We start from the raw sequence: 17,151 nt of genomic DNA, 5'->3' as shown, positions 1-17,151 counted from the left end.
GAAGCGGGTTTGTTTAGTTTTAATTTCAAAGATAAAGAGTCTCATAAAGCACAGTGTGAAACTTGATTCACCGTCAAATGATTATGTACCTGGGTATTAAAGGATCCTTTATTATGACAGCTGCTTAATAAATTAGATTTGCTACATTAACAGCCAAAACAATAACAACACACTATGAAACCCCGCAGCTCATCATCTGTCTGAAACAAGCTGTTTTAGCTGCATGGCCATTTAAGCCAAACTTTGGGTCTCCTGTGTATTAGAACTCGTCCTATTGGCTGCCCCCAGCAAACAGACGGTTTAAATCACAGGTGGGTGGGGCTTGCTATGCTCACATTTTAGGGGACATCAATCGTGAGTCATCATAGAGACTCAAGAACAGGAAAATATATAAAGGGTGTGATGGGGAGCACAAAGTCTGGCCTCATAGGGACTGCTTTTGCATACGAAACGTTGGCCATGGTTATTAGCAGTATTTGTCTTTTTGCATGCATTATGTATGTATCTGACAATAAGGAAAAGCATAATGAATTTCTTTTAAGTTAAAGTTAATGGACTTTGACTTTAAACAAACTTAATTCCTTGAAAATCTAGATACACTCACCTGCCATTTCATTAGTTACACCTTAAGATACACCTTGTTAGTTCCCTGTTTTCTTTCAGATCTGCCTTAGTTATTTGTGATTCAGATTCAACATGATGCTCAAAACATCCTTTAGAAATTTTGGTCCATATTGACATGACAGCATCACACAGTTGCTGCGGATTTGTCACCTGCACATCCATGATGTAAATCTCTACTTCCACCACATTTCAAAGGTGCTCTATTGGATTGAGATTTGGTGACTGTGTACGCAGTTTGAACAGAGTGAATTTATTGTCATATTCAAGAAACCAATATCAGGTGATCTAAGCTCTAGTCTTCTATTGTTCAATTTGCCCGTACAAACTCTTATCTGACAGTAGTGGCACCCGGTGTGGTCTTCTGCTGCTGTGGCTCATCTGCTTTAAGGTTTGACGTATTGTTTATTAACCCTAGAGATGGTTATGTAGGAAAATCCTAGCAGATCAGCACCTTCTTAAATATTCAGACCGGCCTGTCTAGCACCAACAACTATCCCATTTCTTCCCCATTCTGATGGCTGGTTTAATCTTCAGCAGGTAATCTTGACTTTGTCTACATGTCTAAATATGCTGAGTTGCTGCTATGGTACTGCTATTGGCTGATTTTGGTATTTGCATTGACAAGCAGTTGAACAGGTGTACATAATGAAGTGACTGGTGAGTGTAGATGAGTGTAGATATGTTTACTGAATTATGACCAGGTAAATTATGAATTATGAAATATAGCCGTCTACACACAACATTATCATATGAATAACTCTGTGTCTACAGCACAGAAAATGTAACTCAGTTTCTGAATATGAATTAAAGAAAAGTTTATATTTTTAGCAAAACAGCAGGAAAATAAAGATAAATTTTATTAACTTTTATTACTAATGTAAAAGGGCATATAATATAATATAATATAATATAATATAATATAATATAATATAATATAATATAATGTAAAAAAAACTGTATAAAATTCCAACACGTATTTTTTACATAATAAGCCATCAACGGTAATTGACTTTAGATCATTAAAACTACATGACCCAGAATGCAGCACTATTGTTACGCATGGGGTCCGCGTCGCGCCGGGCAGGGGAAAAATTACGACTTTGCGCATGCGCCTCATCTATGTTGTTGTTTGTGGCGGTAAGATGGCGGCGCTCGGAGATACCTCAGCTCCGGGGGTGAACGGGTTAATACAACAATTCACAGCAATAACAGGTAAAAATAACATTTTAATTAGCGTTTATTTCACTCAGTGGATTTTTGTGCTCATATAGGAACACTTCCCTCGCCGGGTAAATCTTGAAATCCGTGCGCAGATGAGAAAACGGGCGTTAAGTGTTGCTCTTGCTCCTGCGCTGCCAGTGGTTTGCAGAGGGGAAAAAGCACAGGCAGTTATCAGCTAAACTCAAGTGAAAGACTCGGAAAATGAACCTTAAAGCCGCCAGCTTTGAAACTTATTTTTAATCATCACTTAAAAATGTATGTTTTTCTTATTAGTGCTCGTTAAAGACACAATCTCGCTAACCTAGAGCGGTTTGTATGCTCTTTTTTTGCGTGGCGTGTTGCTCGATAATGTGGAATGGAGGTCGGCTGTTCAACATTTCCCTTCTTCATCACCACCAGCCAGACTTCATGTTGTTGCTGTCACTATGCCTCTGACTGTGGCCCCAGACACTATTTATTGGTCACAACCTGAGGACTCCGAGTGTCATCGCAGACATTATCTATAGTTTATCAGCACTTTGACACAGTGGACGGTGTTTTTTAAGTTATTAAGCGGCAAAGAAGAGGGAGACTCTGTTAAGAGGCTGCTACTTTATACGGACATGCGCAGTGCAGACCAGAATTTCATCGTCGCCCCGCGGCACTCCGCTTATAAATCAGGTTCATTCAGATGTGGAGTGTCCAAATCACTGTCACGACGTTGTGGACTGCCGCCATGTGTGTCATTAAGGCTTTTTGCATTGTTCAGGTTTTTTCGCACATTTCCGTTTATTTACCAAACATCGCGTTGTATATGCGGAGCATTTCCGCCCACTAAACCTTTTCTGAACTGAAACTGAACTGTCATGCGGTTGTTTGGCGTTAACTCATTTCACTATAGTGATAAAGCGTTAGTTTAAGATGTGCTTTGTTTGTCCTAAAAGTTGGGGAAACTCAGTAAAACAAGTAAAGCATTTTTTCCCATTTAAAATCAAAATAAATATAAAAGGTAAAATAAATGTGTCCATTGTCAAAGTGACATGTGGTTGCTTCTGTGACCACATATACGGAAAAACAAGTAATCAAATACTAAGATATTCCAAGGTTACCAAGTACTACTAGACTATGTTGTCACATGATAATAAATGGCATTTAATCCCTTGAGTGAATAAAACACGTGTGTATGTACTCATAATGTTTAGTGAGCTGGTTATAACTTTACTTTGGGCCTTATGTGGAACAGTTATAGCATAAGACAGAAGTTTGAACATTTAAGAATTTTTAATGAGGTCAGTGTTGCTGTTTGCCACCCTCTGTGCTTTGCTTTCACCCAGTTATATGATTTTATTCATACTGCTGACAGTGTTGTGAAATTATTGGTGAGGTTTGCATAAAGCAGAAAAAAGACTTGATCCAGTGTAATAGAAAAAAAAAGCAGACAAAAGGTTCACTGTCACGAGTTTGATGTGATGCTGGTGACACCTTGGTGCATTGGTTAGTACCGCTTTGGAATCCATCCTTGGTACTCCAGCTTCCTCTAATAGTTCAAAGACATGCTTGTTTAATGGTGATACTAAATTAGCGCTAGGTGTGAATGTGATGGACTGGGAACATGTCCAGTGTGCCCTGCCTTTCTATGAAACTTGGGATAGGCTCTAGCCTTATGTGACCTCACAAGTAGAAGATGGATACCTAGACTGTGATATACCACTCTCAGAAAAACATGAGCATTGTAATATAGCAAGTAGGGATTAAGGAAAAATTGATAGAGCGAAGTATGATGATATTTTGTGTAGTGATGTTGTGTGAATACAGGGACGCTAAATATTGATATTGTATTAAACAAGTTTAAATACCCTGGGAATACTGCAAACAAGGGGGCTGATCTAATGCACCATCATCCCGAGATAACATTAGCCAAGCAAAATTAAACTAAATCAACTGAACTGAAAAACTATCTAACACTGGTGACACTTAGCTTGACAAAGCAACTACCTAATTCACAGCTAATGGCTAACTCAAATGAGTAAAAATAGGACAGCGGCTTCCTTGTATATAAAAATAATGGCTGTATTTCATATTTTTCTAATCTGTGACCACAACTTGTGCTAACTAAATGTTTATGGCATTGGTGATTGCACGGGTTGCCTGATAGGTGGTAACTTTTTTGCAAACAGTAACAGTCTCACCTGGACTGACTGCAGTCAGCTTCAGAGAGATTGTTGGAAGTTTATGAATAATTGCGTCTAATTTATTCTCGTAGACCGATTGCTAACATGTTGCCATCGGTCTGAATGAGTCGTCAGCACAGCTCGAGGAGGACTGAACTGGCTGATCACTGGTTGTATTCTGGTAATATTTCTCACCCCAACTGGTTGCAGCAGATGGCCGCCTGGTTCTGCTGGAGGTTTCTTCCTGTTAAAAGGGAGTTTTTCTTTCCCACTGTCGCCAAAGTGCTTGCTCATAGGGGGTCATATGATTGTTGGGTTTTTCTCTGTATGCATTGTTGTAGGGTCTATCTTACAGTATGAAGCACTTTGAGGCAACTGTTTTTGTGATATATTAATAAATTCAATTAAAGTTGAATTATGAACAGGAAGGTTGCTGAGTGTAACTGTTAAATGTTCATTTCTGTGTATATACACAGCAACAGATATGTGATTTTCAACAAATTGTCACAGGTAATTGCTGCATTAACCAAAATAGACTGCATTTAGTTAACAACTTGACCCCAATTATTCGCAGACCAAAAGCAGACTTATGGCAACATTAATGCAGTTTTTAGTGACAGTGTTGGTTTGCTTGACAGTCTTTTATAGAAAAAAAATTTTTTTTTTAAAATGTTTTATCACACTAATGTAATTAGGACCTGGCCAATAAAGTTGTTGTTTTTTTTTTTAGCACAGATACCAATATTTGATTTTCAGCCAATATTTTGTTTTGTTTAGGCAGTCAAAACAAAAAAATATTTGTGATGTGTGGTTATTTATGATTCCCTACTAAGATAATATCCATCCACCCATTCGCTTCCGCTTATCCTTTTCAGGGTCACGGGGGGCGCTGGAGCCTATCCCAGCTGTCATAGGGCGAGAGGCGGGGTACACCCTGGACAGGTCACCAGTCTGTCGCAGGCCTAACACACAGGGACAGACAACCATTCGCACTCACACTCACTCGCACATTCACAGCTAGTGGCAATTGGGATTATCCAATTAACCTATCCCCACAAGCTGCATGTCTTTGGACGGTTGGAGGAAGCCAGAGTACCCGGCGGGAACCCACGCAAACACGGGGAGAACATGCAAACTCCACACAGAAAGACCCCAGCCACTAAGATGGGGGCTAAGATAATATGACGATGCATTTTAAAAATAAACTTTTATTGTCATGAGAAGTGGTAGATTGCTCCTTGTACTCTGCCCATCTCTGCTTAGATTAGCAGGTTGTTGTTTGCGGTGATTCAAAATTAAGTTGCCATCAGAAAAAAAGCAGAGTGCCCTCTAGTGGGAAAACTATGCAACATCAACACTCATAACACGGTGGAAGTGCATTTTGTTCATTTTGACTTTATTCATTTTTATTTATCAGCATCTATGAGATTTCCAATACGGATATATTAGCAAATACCTTATAGCTGCTGGTTGAAAATATCGGTCAGCTGATATTTGGCTCTGAAATACAATGTGCCACTATGAAATTCTCAATGTTATTTGTTAATCTGTAAACATTTGTGAACGCATTGTGCTCATGGTTAGTGCCTACATATCTAACTCTCTTCCAGGGGCCACAGAGAGCGTAGGAAAACATATGCTGGAAGCATGCAACAACAACCTGGAGATGGCAGTGACCATGTTCCTAGATGGAGGCGGGATTGCAGAGGAGCCCAGCACCAGCTCCAGTTCTGCAGCGTCAAGCAGCAGAGCGCCCTCTACAGAGTAAGCTGTGACTTTTCTCCACAAGCCTAGGTCAGACAAAAGTAAAACAAAACCCACAGAGTTAGTTTGTCTGTTTTGGTCATGTTTTATTTCAAAAATGGAAACTTCTCAAATTTTCTGCTGATTGTTTATCCAAGCTTAGAATCTGTGTTTACCACAAGCTGACATGAGACGAAAAATAGCATTCGTTTCATTGCTTCCTTATCATACTAAATGTTGATTGTTTGTAATATGATTACAGATCTTTTACAGCTGATTGCTTGTCTACATAAATAACTCTGTATATGTTGCCTTCATGCCTTCCTCAGTGAAGTGCGGGCTCCAATTCCTCAGAAGCAGGACATATTGGTGGAACCAGAACCCCTTTTTGGAGGTATGTTGTTGCTTTTATTTGTCAGTCCTGCTTAAGGCAAAGAAATCTTCATGTAGACTGCCAGCTGTCTGTAAAGATGATGATGATTTTTTTTATTTGTTTACTTATTTATTTTTTTATTACATATATTCAGTGCCAAAGCGAAGAAGACCTGCTCGATCAATATTTGATGGTTTCCGAGACTTTCAGACGGAAACAAGTGAGTATTTTCCAAAATGTACAAGTTAAAGCAAATAAAATGTGGTAGTGCTGTTTCCTAACAATCACCATTAAAAGTCTGTCTCATATTTCTGTTGTGGCATCTTAACTTCCAGTAATGAGTGAATGAATGTTTTTCTGTTCCTAGTCCGCCAGGAACAGGAGCTGCGTAACGGTGGAACAGTGGATAAGAAACTGAGCACCCTGGCAGACCTTTTCCGTCCTCCCATTGAGCTCATGCACAAAGGCAGCTTTGAGACGGTGAGGAGTCACTCACAGGACACTGTACCCCACACCTTTATTCAGCCTGTGTGAACTTTCAGCCAAATTTTAGATGATGACTGAGTAGGTAGATGGTGAAAACCTGCAATGTCATGCTTCCTTGCTTGTGATCGCACACCGCTAATGCAAAAACCTGTTCCCAAAAAAGTTGGGAGGACTAAAATTTGTGTAAAAGCAGATTGCAATGATTTGGCATAACACCAATTTGACTGTTTGTAGTGGAAGAAACATCAAATGCTTAAAATCAGAAATTTTCTCATCTTCTGGAAAGGACACACTATGTTTTTCTCACTAGTTTGACTGCTTTGAAGGGGCAGTTACTTCAAAACAGCATGACCCCCACCTAAAGAAACACTGGGAAATGCTGGATGATATATATATACAGGTTTTAGGCCAAAATATGCCACCATTAAGGGGACTTAGGGAGTTGGTGCCAAAAATAGATATTTATAATTATTTAGAATATGTACCAGTATCATTTCCTAAATGTAGGCCGATATAAACAAAGACAGTAGAATTTTTAGCATAGTTGCAAAGAAAAATTAGATTTGATAAAAGTTCGACTTTATTTGACCTTGGAGAAGAGGTCAGAGGTCAAAGTAATGTGATGTTGAGAATCCCAAAAGATCATTGCCTTTATTTTTTTTACATTGTAAATATACCAGTAAGAAACCTAGGTCGTGTCCAAATTCATGGGCTGCATCCTCCTGAGGACCTGGCATTCGCAGTCTACGTGGGCCGGGTCCTCAGAAGGTCGGGTAGGCCGGAAGTAAACGGCTGTGAAATTGGACGGTCTAGCCTTCAGATTTGCGACACCGCTGTCTCGGTGGAGTCTAATTAACTCAGCTGTCTGCTCCTTGCTATCTAAAATATAACAGGACACTGGTGTAAATTCTCGACCATCTCACACGTCTGTTTAATCAGTTTTCTGTTTGACGTTTATTCAGCTGTGTGAAAACCAAGTAGGAACCCACCCGGGGAATTAATAAAGTTTTATTTTACCTAATCTAATAACTTTAATTTCAGCCAAACCGATTTACTCATGAACAAATAAAACACCGAAAAAAGCCAAACAATAACATTTTTAGGTTATCTAAGTATATTATATTATTTTTAACCTGAGTAGCGAAAGACCGTGGTGTTCTGAAAATGATGTGCCGGGAGTTTGCCGTTCTCGGCGGCTCTAGTGACCTAGCGGCTTAGCTCCCAGTTAGCTATCGAGCTGGTGGATAACAGACGTCTCCGAACACGTCAGACAACTTTTGCAAATATGTGATATCTTGATAAAGCGAGCAGATATTTGAAGTTTACACAGCTACATTCTCCCCTGAAAATATGTTAAAAGTTTGTTTTGTGACCCAGAAAGAGTAATAAGAACAATATTAAAAACTTAGTAGTGGCCGCCATTGTTGAAAACTGGAATTGGCTGGGCCGCGCTATGAATTCTGGTATATTGTGGGCGACGATGGATACACCCAACCCATCCTTCAAATTCGGAGAGAAGGAGGACACATTTGTCGGCTAAATTCGGAGGAGTCTACGAATTTGGACAGCCTTCGTCACGTCGCTGTGACGCAATTGGCCTACAAATGCGGCCTCAGGAGGGTGCACCCCATGAATTTGGACACCCCCATAGTTTTAAATATCTCTATATAGAATTATTATCACTTTGACCTTCAGATCATTCTATTGACCTTGAAGGAGAGGTCAGAGGTCAAATGTGACATATTTTAAAACTTTATAAACTTTTCTATATGTTGACAGTATTTACCACAATATTCAGAGTCACAGTCACTAAGTCTTTTAATGGATTGTTAACACGACCCCACCCCTAATTTTTTTTCATCAGAATTCATACAAAAAAATTCAATAAAAATTTCATGTACACACAGAATTACACATAACGACACACACAAGAATGAAGAACAGAATTTTTCGCTTTCAGCATTTGATTTGTAGTCTTTGAACTATTTCCAGTTGAAATTAAGGTTTCAGTTCATTGTAAATAATCTTTTTTCTTAGTTAATTTTATTATTTGTTCTCCACCAAGCAAAAGATATGTTTTGCGTTTAAATCAAAACTTGCAGACTTAATGATTTCCATCATAAAGTATATTTGTCTTTGTAAATCGTGAATTCCCTCTAATTCCATATGTCTTTCTTTACGTTTATAGGCTAAAGACTGCGGACAGATGGAAAACAAATGGCTAATGATCAACATTCAAAATGTTCAGGACTTTGCCTGCCAGTGTCTGAACAGAGATGTGTGGAGTAATGATTCAGTGAAGACCATCATCAGAGAACACTTCATATTCTGGCAGGTATGAGGTTTTAAGAGCGCAGTGTGGTGTTTTCTGTGATGCATGGCGTTATTCGTGAGGGAATTTATTTAGTCCATCCATCCATCTACAATTTGGTAGTTAGGTGTTAGCACCATCATCTCACAGCAAGAAGGTCCTGCTTTTGAATCCACTGGGTAGCTCAGGCCTTTCTGCATGGAGTTTGTATGTTCTCCTTGTGTGTGCGGGTTTCCTCTGGGTACTTGCTCCTACAGACCAAAGACATGCATTTATAAAGTTTGGGTTTTTTGTTCTACACAGGGTATAAAATGCTTTTTTAAACCTGTAGGATATACTTCTATGATGCACGTTATATTTTTCCCATGTATGGACAAAATTTAACAATGGTATAACTTCAATTGCAGCTCAGTGTGTAGCAGTGCCACAATCAACACCTCTGGTTTATGCTACCAGAGCACTTAAATACCACCCTAATTCTTGCAATGAATACAGCAAGCCAAGCCAAAAAGTACATCAAGCCTACATGTTCACTACAATAACGAACAGATGTGCCTGCTTCCGAGCAGTTGAGACCATCATGCATGTCTGCTGTGTGTAGGTGTCACTGCAGTCACATGCTGCTTATAGCAGATGGCAAACGACTGGCTCGTTCGTGGGTGGGGCGAGACAACTGCTGGCATGTCATATTGTAAGATGTGGATTATAGTCTTTAGAAAATGCAGTACTCAATGATCAAAGGTGTTTAAATTCTGTTTCGTGTTTAAAATTGCCATCAGGTGAATTAGCCATCATTGAGCAAAGATGGGAATAGGGCTGCTCGATTATGGCAAAAATGATAATCACGATTATTTTCACTGAAATTGAGATCACGATTATTTGACGATATTTATTTAACCCTTTAAGACCTACTATAGAACCAAGTCCACCAGAGCTTATATTATTTTTTTTACATGCTGTAGTGCCATTTGTGGGAGCATTTCAAGTTGCTATACATCAATACAACTGTTATAGCCCATATTTTAATAATATGTATGCATTAAGTCCATAGTAATTACATAAATTGCAAAAAAGTGCAATAAACTACAAAAAAAATTGAAAATTGCTTTTGTTTTGTTTACATATATTTCTACTTGGAGAAATTTAAGAGGTTTATCCCTCAAAACTTTAAATACAATAAAGTTGCAAAAAATAGTTTCCCACCACAGGAAATTTATTTTGAGTGTCTTCATAGTTTTATTTTGGAGATACAGCAATTTTTATGTACTGCAGGAAAAACAAAAAACAATCCTATGATGCAAATTTGCAAAGAAAACAGCATGTGCATCATTTCACTGTGGGAAGTGTTACGAACAGCTGATAGGAACGGCAAAGCGTGTTTCTGGAATATTATGTTTTTGTTCCTGCAAGCGCTTTTTATGCAATTTTTGCAAAGCTATATGTGGAACGAAACCGTGACCGAGGACAAGCTGATGGCATCAGATGTAAGTACAACTCCTCCGGTTTCATATGCAAAACAAATTATTGCGCTAGCTTACACGGTTCAGGTTCTACAGGGATTTAAAAATAGTTACGCAAAACGGAGCGTGCTGCTCTGACCGGCTTTAAAGGGTTAACAATGACTTTAAAAAAATAATATAAAATAGTGTGCAACACCACTGAAGTTTTTTTTTTTTTAAACTCTCTTTTCAACCAACGGCAGTCACTCTCCAAATAACTTCTGCTTAGCTTTCCGAGTTTCCCTCGGGTCCTCTTAATCAGCGGTCTCCAACCTTTTTTGCGCCACGGACGGTTTATGCCCGACAATATTTTCACGGACCGGCCTTTAAGGTGTCGCGGATAAATTAGGGAGGGGCTAATAATCGGCTCAGTCATTTTTAATGATCGTTGAAAGCCCAGATCGTAATCGTGATTAAAATTCGATTAATTGAGCAGCCCTAGATGGGAAAGTGTATTTTTAGAGCTGTAAAAAACAACAAAAGACAAAAAAAAAGAAGCAGTTTTCCACGTAGAGGTAAAAGGTTGGTTGGTATTGGTGAGTGAGGCTATGCTTTTCTGTTTCTGAAGTGGGGTGTGCCTGAGTAAAAAGTAGAAAACTGGTCCTGTTAGCTCTAAAGGGCTTAAAGTGAGAGTAAAAGTTCAAAATAATGGGCTATGGAGAGGAGCAGCACAGTGGTGCAGCTGTTAGCCTCAAGATGGTCCCAGCTTGAGCCTTTTGGTGAAAAGTTTTCATGTTAAAATGAAACATAAATGCAGGGGTTCTTCCTTTTAAAAGGAAGTTTTTTTCTTCCTACTGTCACCAAGCACTTGCTCATAAGGGGTCCTATACTGTAATAACTGTAGGATCTTTACTTTACAAAATAAAGTGTCTTCAGACGACTGTTGCTGTGAATTGGCGATATATAAATAGAAAAGAATTTAATTGAATTCCTCACACAATCCATAGAAGACATGGATGTTAGGTTAACTGGTAAATCTAAATTGGCTGCAGGTGTGAATGTGAGTGTGTCAGTCTCTCTGTGTTAGTCCCATGGCAGACTGGCTACCTGTCCAGGGTGTACACCACCTGGGATAGGCTCGAGCCTGACTGTAACTCTGAATTGGATAAGTGGAAGAAAATGGGTGGATGATGGAGAGTTGGGGAGGGAGGTACTTTTCCAAAGCAGTCCACCCGTCTTTGCATTATGCAGTGTGGGCACACTTTAAGTTCAGTTTATATTCTATCGTTCATTTTCTCCCTCTGCAGGTATATCATGATAGTGAAGAGGGACAAAGATACATCCAGTTCTATAAGCTGAACAAGTTTCCCTACATTTCGATCCTGGATCCACGCACAGGTGAGTGTTTGTGGAGGGCTGATTGATGATGAGGGTTTGCTGATGTACGAACACACTCACACCATTGAGTTGTTTCCAGCTGATCAAGAAAACAAACAAATATGTGATTTACTGGCAAGATTAAAGTACAGCTCTCACTCTGAGAGGCTTACAAAAGCAGTTTTTATTATAAATGCACAGGAAGATGATGTCTGCATGCATCATTTTGTAAGACATTAATAGTGTTATGAAAAATAATTTAAATGTCAGTAGTCTTCAAGTAGCTTGAATAACAGTGTTCATATCAGGAAATGGGATTAAAGCAATACTAAAGCGACACAATTGGCTATTATGTCACAATAAACTGTGTAAATCTGCAGTGTTGATCCAAACTGATGTGTGCGTCTCTCTCTCTCTTTTCTTATAATTAAATACTTAATTATTTCCTGCTTTTGGTGATCGGTTCTGTTCAAACCATGTTCACATCAGGTCAAAAAATGGTGGAGTGGAACCAGCTGGATGTGGCGTCGTTCCTGGAGCAGGCAACTGGCTTCCTGGCAGAGCACGGACAGCTCGACGGGCCATCCTGCCACGCACCTCCTGCCAAACGAGCTCGCTCTGTGGGTCTCTCATCTCATGTGTCACCTCTAATTCCCTCTATGTTTTTGCTCTAATAAGAGCTCCTCGCTCCTGCTGTGGCTCTGTTGGAATTTCCTCAGTCACACCTCTGATCAGTTTCAGAGGCATCTGGGATGTTTGTTAGGATTTTGCATCAGAGCTTCAGGGTTTGGATAAATGTCATGCTATGATCAGTATCAGCATATTTTAGTGCTGTGATATTTGATGTTGTCAGTGTCACGCAGCCATCCATATTGTTTAAAGTCTTTGTGTTGCTTTACTCAGATCTTTGTTACTTTTTTTAAACAATTGTACACTATTTTATCTTTTAGGAAAGTTTAATCGATGCCAGTGAAGACAGTCAGTTGGAGGCAGCAATCCGAGCTTCTCTACAAGAGACCCACTACGAGTCCTCAAATGTCCCCGAACCCCCCGATTCTCCTCGATCAGACGATGAATCTGATGCAGAGCCTTTCTCTGACAGCGAAGGGCCTTTCTCTGTTGACGGCTCAGACAGCGAGACGCCAGCACCCCATGAAGAGAAAAGTTCGACCGGCAAACACACTGCGACCCCCTCTGCAGCCACTGCAGCCCAGCAGCGTCTTCATCCTGATAGCTCCACTTCTTCCTACAGAAAATCACCGTACAAAGAAAACAACCACAGTCACAAGAAAGAGGAGAGCAAAAAGAACCACCTGGAGCCCTCGGCTCCCGGGCCTCGTCATCCCCAGCCTGATTCAGACTCTGGTGGGAATCACTGCGCCCCACTACCTGAAAGCGCAGGAACTTCAAAGATCAGCACCACCACAACCTGTGATGTGGACTGTCCTGAGGACAATGGTACGACAAATGAAAAGTATTTTAGGTTTCATGAGTGTGCGTGTGTGTGTGTCTATATGTCTGTTTTCGATGCAATCATAATAAGGTGAGCAGCAAGTTTGCTTTAAAAAAACAAAAGTCTAAAGGCCTTTGCGGACGTGCAAACTCTTTCCGAATATTTTGTGCACTAAAAGTTAATTTTAGGGCTCATCTATTCTTCAGTGTCAACTTATTTCACTGCATGAATTTGTGACTTTTATTCACATTTGGAAAAATAAACAGATCTGCCCAGACAGACTACTGCACTGTAGTTCAAAGTGCATCAGTACTGAATATACAATGATATGGAAATCGTAAAATAATGCTGTTTAGCCACAGACACAGCGCTAGACACTGCTCCGGGTCAATCAGCTCTCTGAAATTATTTCTCTTCCTCCTCAGTTGTGGTTCCAACTCTTTCAAAAACAGCTCAAACTGTCCCGCTGACATCCTGAGATATTTACAGAAGCGGTCGTGGTGCTGCTTCAGCTCCTTGATCAAACCATGAAATTGTCCCTACTACTGTCTTCTCATGATGAATTTGATGATGTTCGTGTTTAGAAACATCAGGACCATCATCATCATCATCGCTTGATGTTAATGTCATCTTTTTCACGTCACTTTTTTTTCAGGCGAATTTTCTGCAAACTGCAATGCTTTCAGTGTGCATCTGCGTTACACCACAAGTTTGGATCCAAAAAATTAGCTTTTTTCAACGTGCTCAGGGTATTAAAGCCTTAAGGTGTCTTAAGAGCCCACTTATGCCAACACATAAGTGGGTGCTGCTGGACTGACTCCTTTTAGATCAATGATGGCCGTGAAGTCAGTCCTAGTCAGTTGAATGTAGACAGACCCTTAATCCTACTGTACTATTTGGTCCCTTTGGCTGGATTTAGCATTAGTTTTATTGCTGGAGTGTGTGTGAAGATTTCTATCAAAATGTGTACCATATATGACCAGTGAAGACTGGTGCTAAGCACTAGATTTTCTGACGGTTTCTACAGTCACATCCCTTGCAGAATGTGGTGGTTGTGTGTTGTTTTTACTTGGCGGGACCCAAGTGATAAGTATGTTAGTGGTTTCACTCATCTTGTCTAATTACAGTCTGGTGTAATATCTGTGTGCGGGTACCTTCTAGTGGTTGTAGTTCTGGAGCATAGACAGAAAAAGCAATGAATGTAGCTTCTGTGACGTCACCTATTGTTTAGTAAAGTCCTGTCATAAAACCTCAAGCCGAGCATTTTCCCCCGTTGCCACCCTCACCGCCACTCCACTAGTCCGTATACTGACGTCTCTACTGACAGCTTAATAGTGTGAAAGCGGAGCGTGACAAGGCTGCTATAGGACTGAGTCGGAGGAGTCGCCCTCTGCTGACCATTAAATAGAATGCAAGTTTAATGCAAGCGCACACAGTCGTAGCTGTTAATTCAAAGATCAATCCATTGTTTATCTATGTGATGTGTGTTTTTTATGCTTTTTGACCAGTGTGTTCTGGCATTTTTAAGTATAGTGGCTTTTCAGTTCTGACAGCATCATCTTAGTAACTGTTTTGTTTTTAATAGGTCCCAAAGCCAGGTTGATGCTCCGCTACCCTGATGGACAGAGAGAGCAAATTTCATTGTCTTCTAAAGCAAAACTTTTGGTGAGTGAACCCCAAAATCGCTGATATTCAAGTAAAATAAACAGTAGTACATGTTTATAATGCCTAATAAACATGGCAACATTTTTTTAAATCTTTTTTTCCCCTACCTTCCAAATTATACTCTCTCTTTAAGGCCCTGGTAAGACACGTCCAGTCTAAGGGTTATCCTAACGAACGCTTCGAACTCGTCACCAACTTCCCCAGAAGGAAGCTCGCCCACTTGGACTATGACATCACGCTGCAGGAGGCAGGGCTGTGTCCACAGGAGACTGTATTTGTGCAGGAGAGGAACTAGCCTTCCAGACACACTCACTTTTCGCTTGTCTGTATCTCTGGTAGACCTCACCCTTTCACCAATGATGTGGGATGATGTTACTGGCCTTGATCCCATAACCTTTTGTTCTGGAGGTGGCCCTGGTTTTTGCCAAGACAGATAAGGGTGGATGGGCTACTTTCACCGCCACTCCACTAGTCCGAATACTGACGTCTCTACTGACAGCCTAATACCTTTGTAGTGCTCTACAATTGGCCAGTAAGGTTTAATGGATGCCAGCAGTCTTTAATGTTTTTAATAAACTATATACTCTGCTCTGAGGCAAGCCTCATTTAGCTTTCAACACTGAGGCATATCAGAACAGAATATATATCATATAGCTCGTCTTCAATTAAAAAATGAAAAAAGAAGAAAAAAACACAAATAATAGATCACTAATTGATGATGGGCCACAAGGGACTTGTACAAAGAGACTTTTACCTCTCAGAAAGGACATTAAATCAGTCAGAGTTTATTTTCTAGCTCTTCTTGTTATTTTCTCTACCTGGGACAGGTAAAGGGAGGCTCATTCTTGTTTATTTTGACCCAAATTTGGTCTCTCACTCGGTCATTGTTGAAACAGTTGTAATTATTTGGAAGGCAGGGGCGCTAAGAGGCCATGTCCAAAAATTACAAAGTCGTGAAAATGTGTCTTTTGATACAGAAGGGAATGAATAAAAGGTGGTACATCTCATCAGTCACACCTACACTGTACAGAGATGGCTTAGAGAGACTGATATTTCGATGTAGTCATTGTTTCCTTTCTTTTTTTATATGCTGCCAAGAAAATATGCTGATGTTGAAATATAACCACCAGAAAACAAAAAGAGAGGTTCTGCTTCATCTTTTTCTTTATTATTATTATTTTGAATCGTTTGTGTGGCTTTAATTTAAAGTTAAAACCCCAAACGCTTGAACAGCTAACAGAGTAAATAACTTCAGATTCAGCTGGAACTACTGAGAACACAAATGTGTAGTGCACCTCACTTTAAAGATTAAGCATTTTTAGTGTGTCCATACTACGTTTTGACATGTTTTATTCCTGGAGCCTTGGTGAAACCAGTAAGAGTATTTTACATCTTATGTGTAATGCACATTTCTCAAAAAAATGACAGGAACACTTGATCATCACAGTATAACACAGATGATTAAACTTTTCAGTTGGTAACCACAGCTCCCAATGGGGATCCATTCCACCTGGTTTGGTCCAAATGAAGTGACAACAGCTGCACTGGACAGGCAACTCCCCCCTGCGCAGGGAAGGCCACAGACTATTGCTCCTGACTGATTTTCCTCTAGTTCTCCTTTTTGGAAGTGCCCTTGCCATCAGTGGCAGCATGAAATGATACCAGTTAGTCCAGCTCTTCTGTGATACCGTATGCAAACAGGCAGTTGCAAAGTTTTCTGTCTCCTAGTACAGCCTTGAAGGTGTAAATGGGTTATTGCACAAGGAGAACTAGACAGAGCCACAGAGGGGGCATCAGCTCAGCAGCAGGACTGGTATCTGGTTCTTGATGCGAGAAGGAACTGGAGGAGCACTGCCAAAGCCCTACAAAATGACTTCCACTGGAATACTTGAGCATGTTTCTGATAGAAACACTACCTGAGGGTGGCATGAATGCCCAGCAGTTTTTAGTAGGACGTGTGCTCACAGTACAGCACCGAGCAGCTCAATTGGTGATGGCCTGACAACACCAGAGCTTGCAGGTTAGCCACTGGTGCTCTGTTCTCTTCACAGATGAGAGCAGACCACCTTTAAACAACATGAAAGAGTCTGAAGACGTTGTGGTGAATGTTTTCTGCAACATTATCTAGTATGACAGGTTGGGCAGTGGTGGTCTCAAGTGGGATTTCCTTGCATAGAGACCTCCGTGTGTTAGCCAACAGCAGTTGGGTATAGAGATGAAATCCTCAGATTCACTTTACATCTTTTGCTGGTGCAGAGTGATGCCTTGCCTCGTGTGGGCAGTGTGTAGCCATAGTGGTAAAGGCATAG

General features: G+C 40.3%; 1 protein-coding gene across 1 annotated transcript; it reads left to right on the top strand.

Moving 5' to 3' along the window:
* The first annotated feature begins 1,730 nt into the window (after positions 1–1,730).
* Positions 1,731–15,984, top strand: ubxn7 (UBX domain protein 7). The gene is made up of 11 exons (XM_026148572.1): positions 1,731–1,836; positions 5,606–5,759; positions 6,068–6,132; positions 6,266–6,331; positions 6,479–6,591; positions 8,786–8,932; positions 11,655–11,745; positions 12,214–12,344; positions 12,675–13,182; positions 14,763–14,842; positions 14,976–15,984. Exons 1-11 carry the CDS (start codon positions 1,731–1,733, stop codon positions 15,135–15,137), a joined length of 1,623 nt encoding a protein of 540 aa, XP_026004357.1. The 3' UTR covers positions 15,138–15,984.
* Positions 15,985–17,151: the final 1,167 nt, after the last annotated feature.

This window comes from Astatotilapia calliptera, chromosome 18 (assembly GCF_900246225.1).
Source record: "Astatotilapia calliptera chromosome 18, fAstCal1.2, whole genome shotgun sequence".
Taxonomy (NCBI): Eukaryota; Metazoa; Chordata; class Actinopteri; order Cichliformes; family Cichlidae; genus Astatotilapia; species Astatotilapia calliptera.
The sequence above is the reverse complement of the archived record's forward strand: the minus strand, read 5'-3'. Positions and strand labels throughout refer to the sequence as shown.

Excerpts from the sequence above, each read along its gene's own strand:
- ubxn7 (XM_026148572.1), top strand. The coding sequence starts at position 1,731 with ATGCGCCTCATCTATGTTGTTGTTTGTGGCGGTAAGATGGCGGCGCTC. Across the intron at positions 6,592-8,785 it reads ACAAAGGCAGCTTTGAGACG|GCTAAAGACTGCGGACAGAT; the intron begins GTGAGGAGTCAC and ends TTACGTTTATAG. Across the intron at positions 11,746-12,213 it reads GATCCTGGATCCACGCACAG|GTCAAAAAATGGTGGAGTGG; the intron begins GTGAGTGTTTGT and ends TGTTCACATCAG.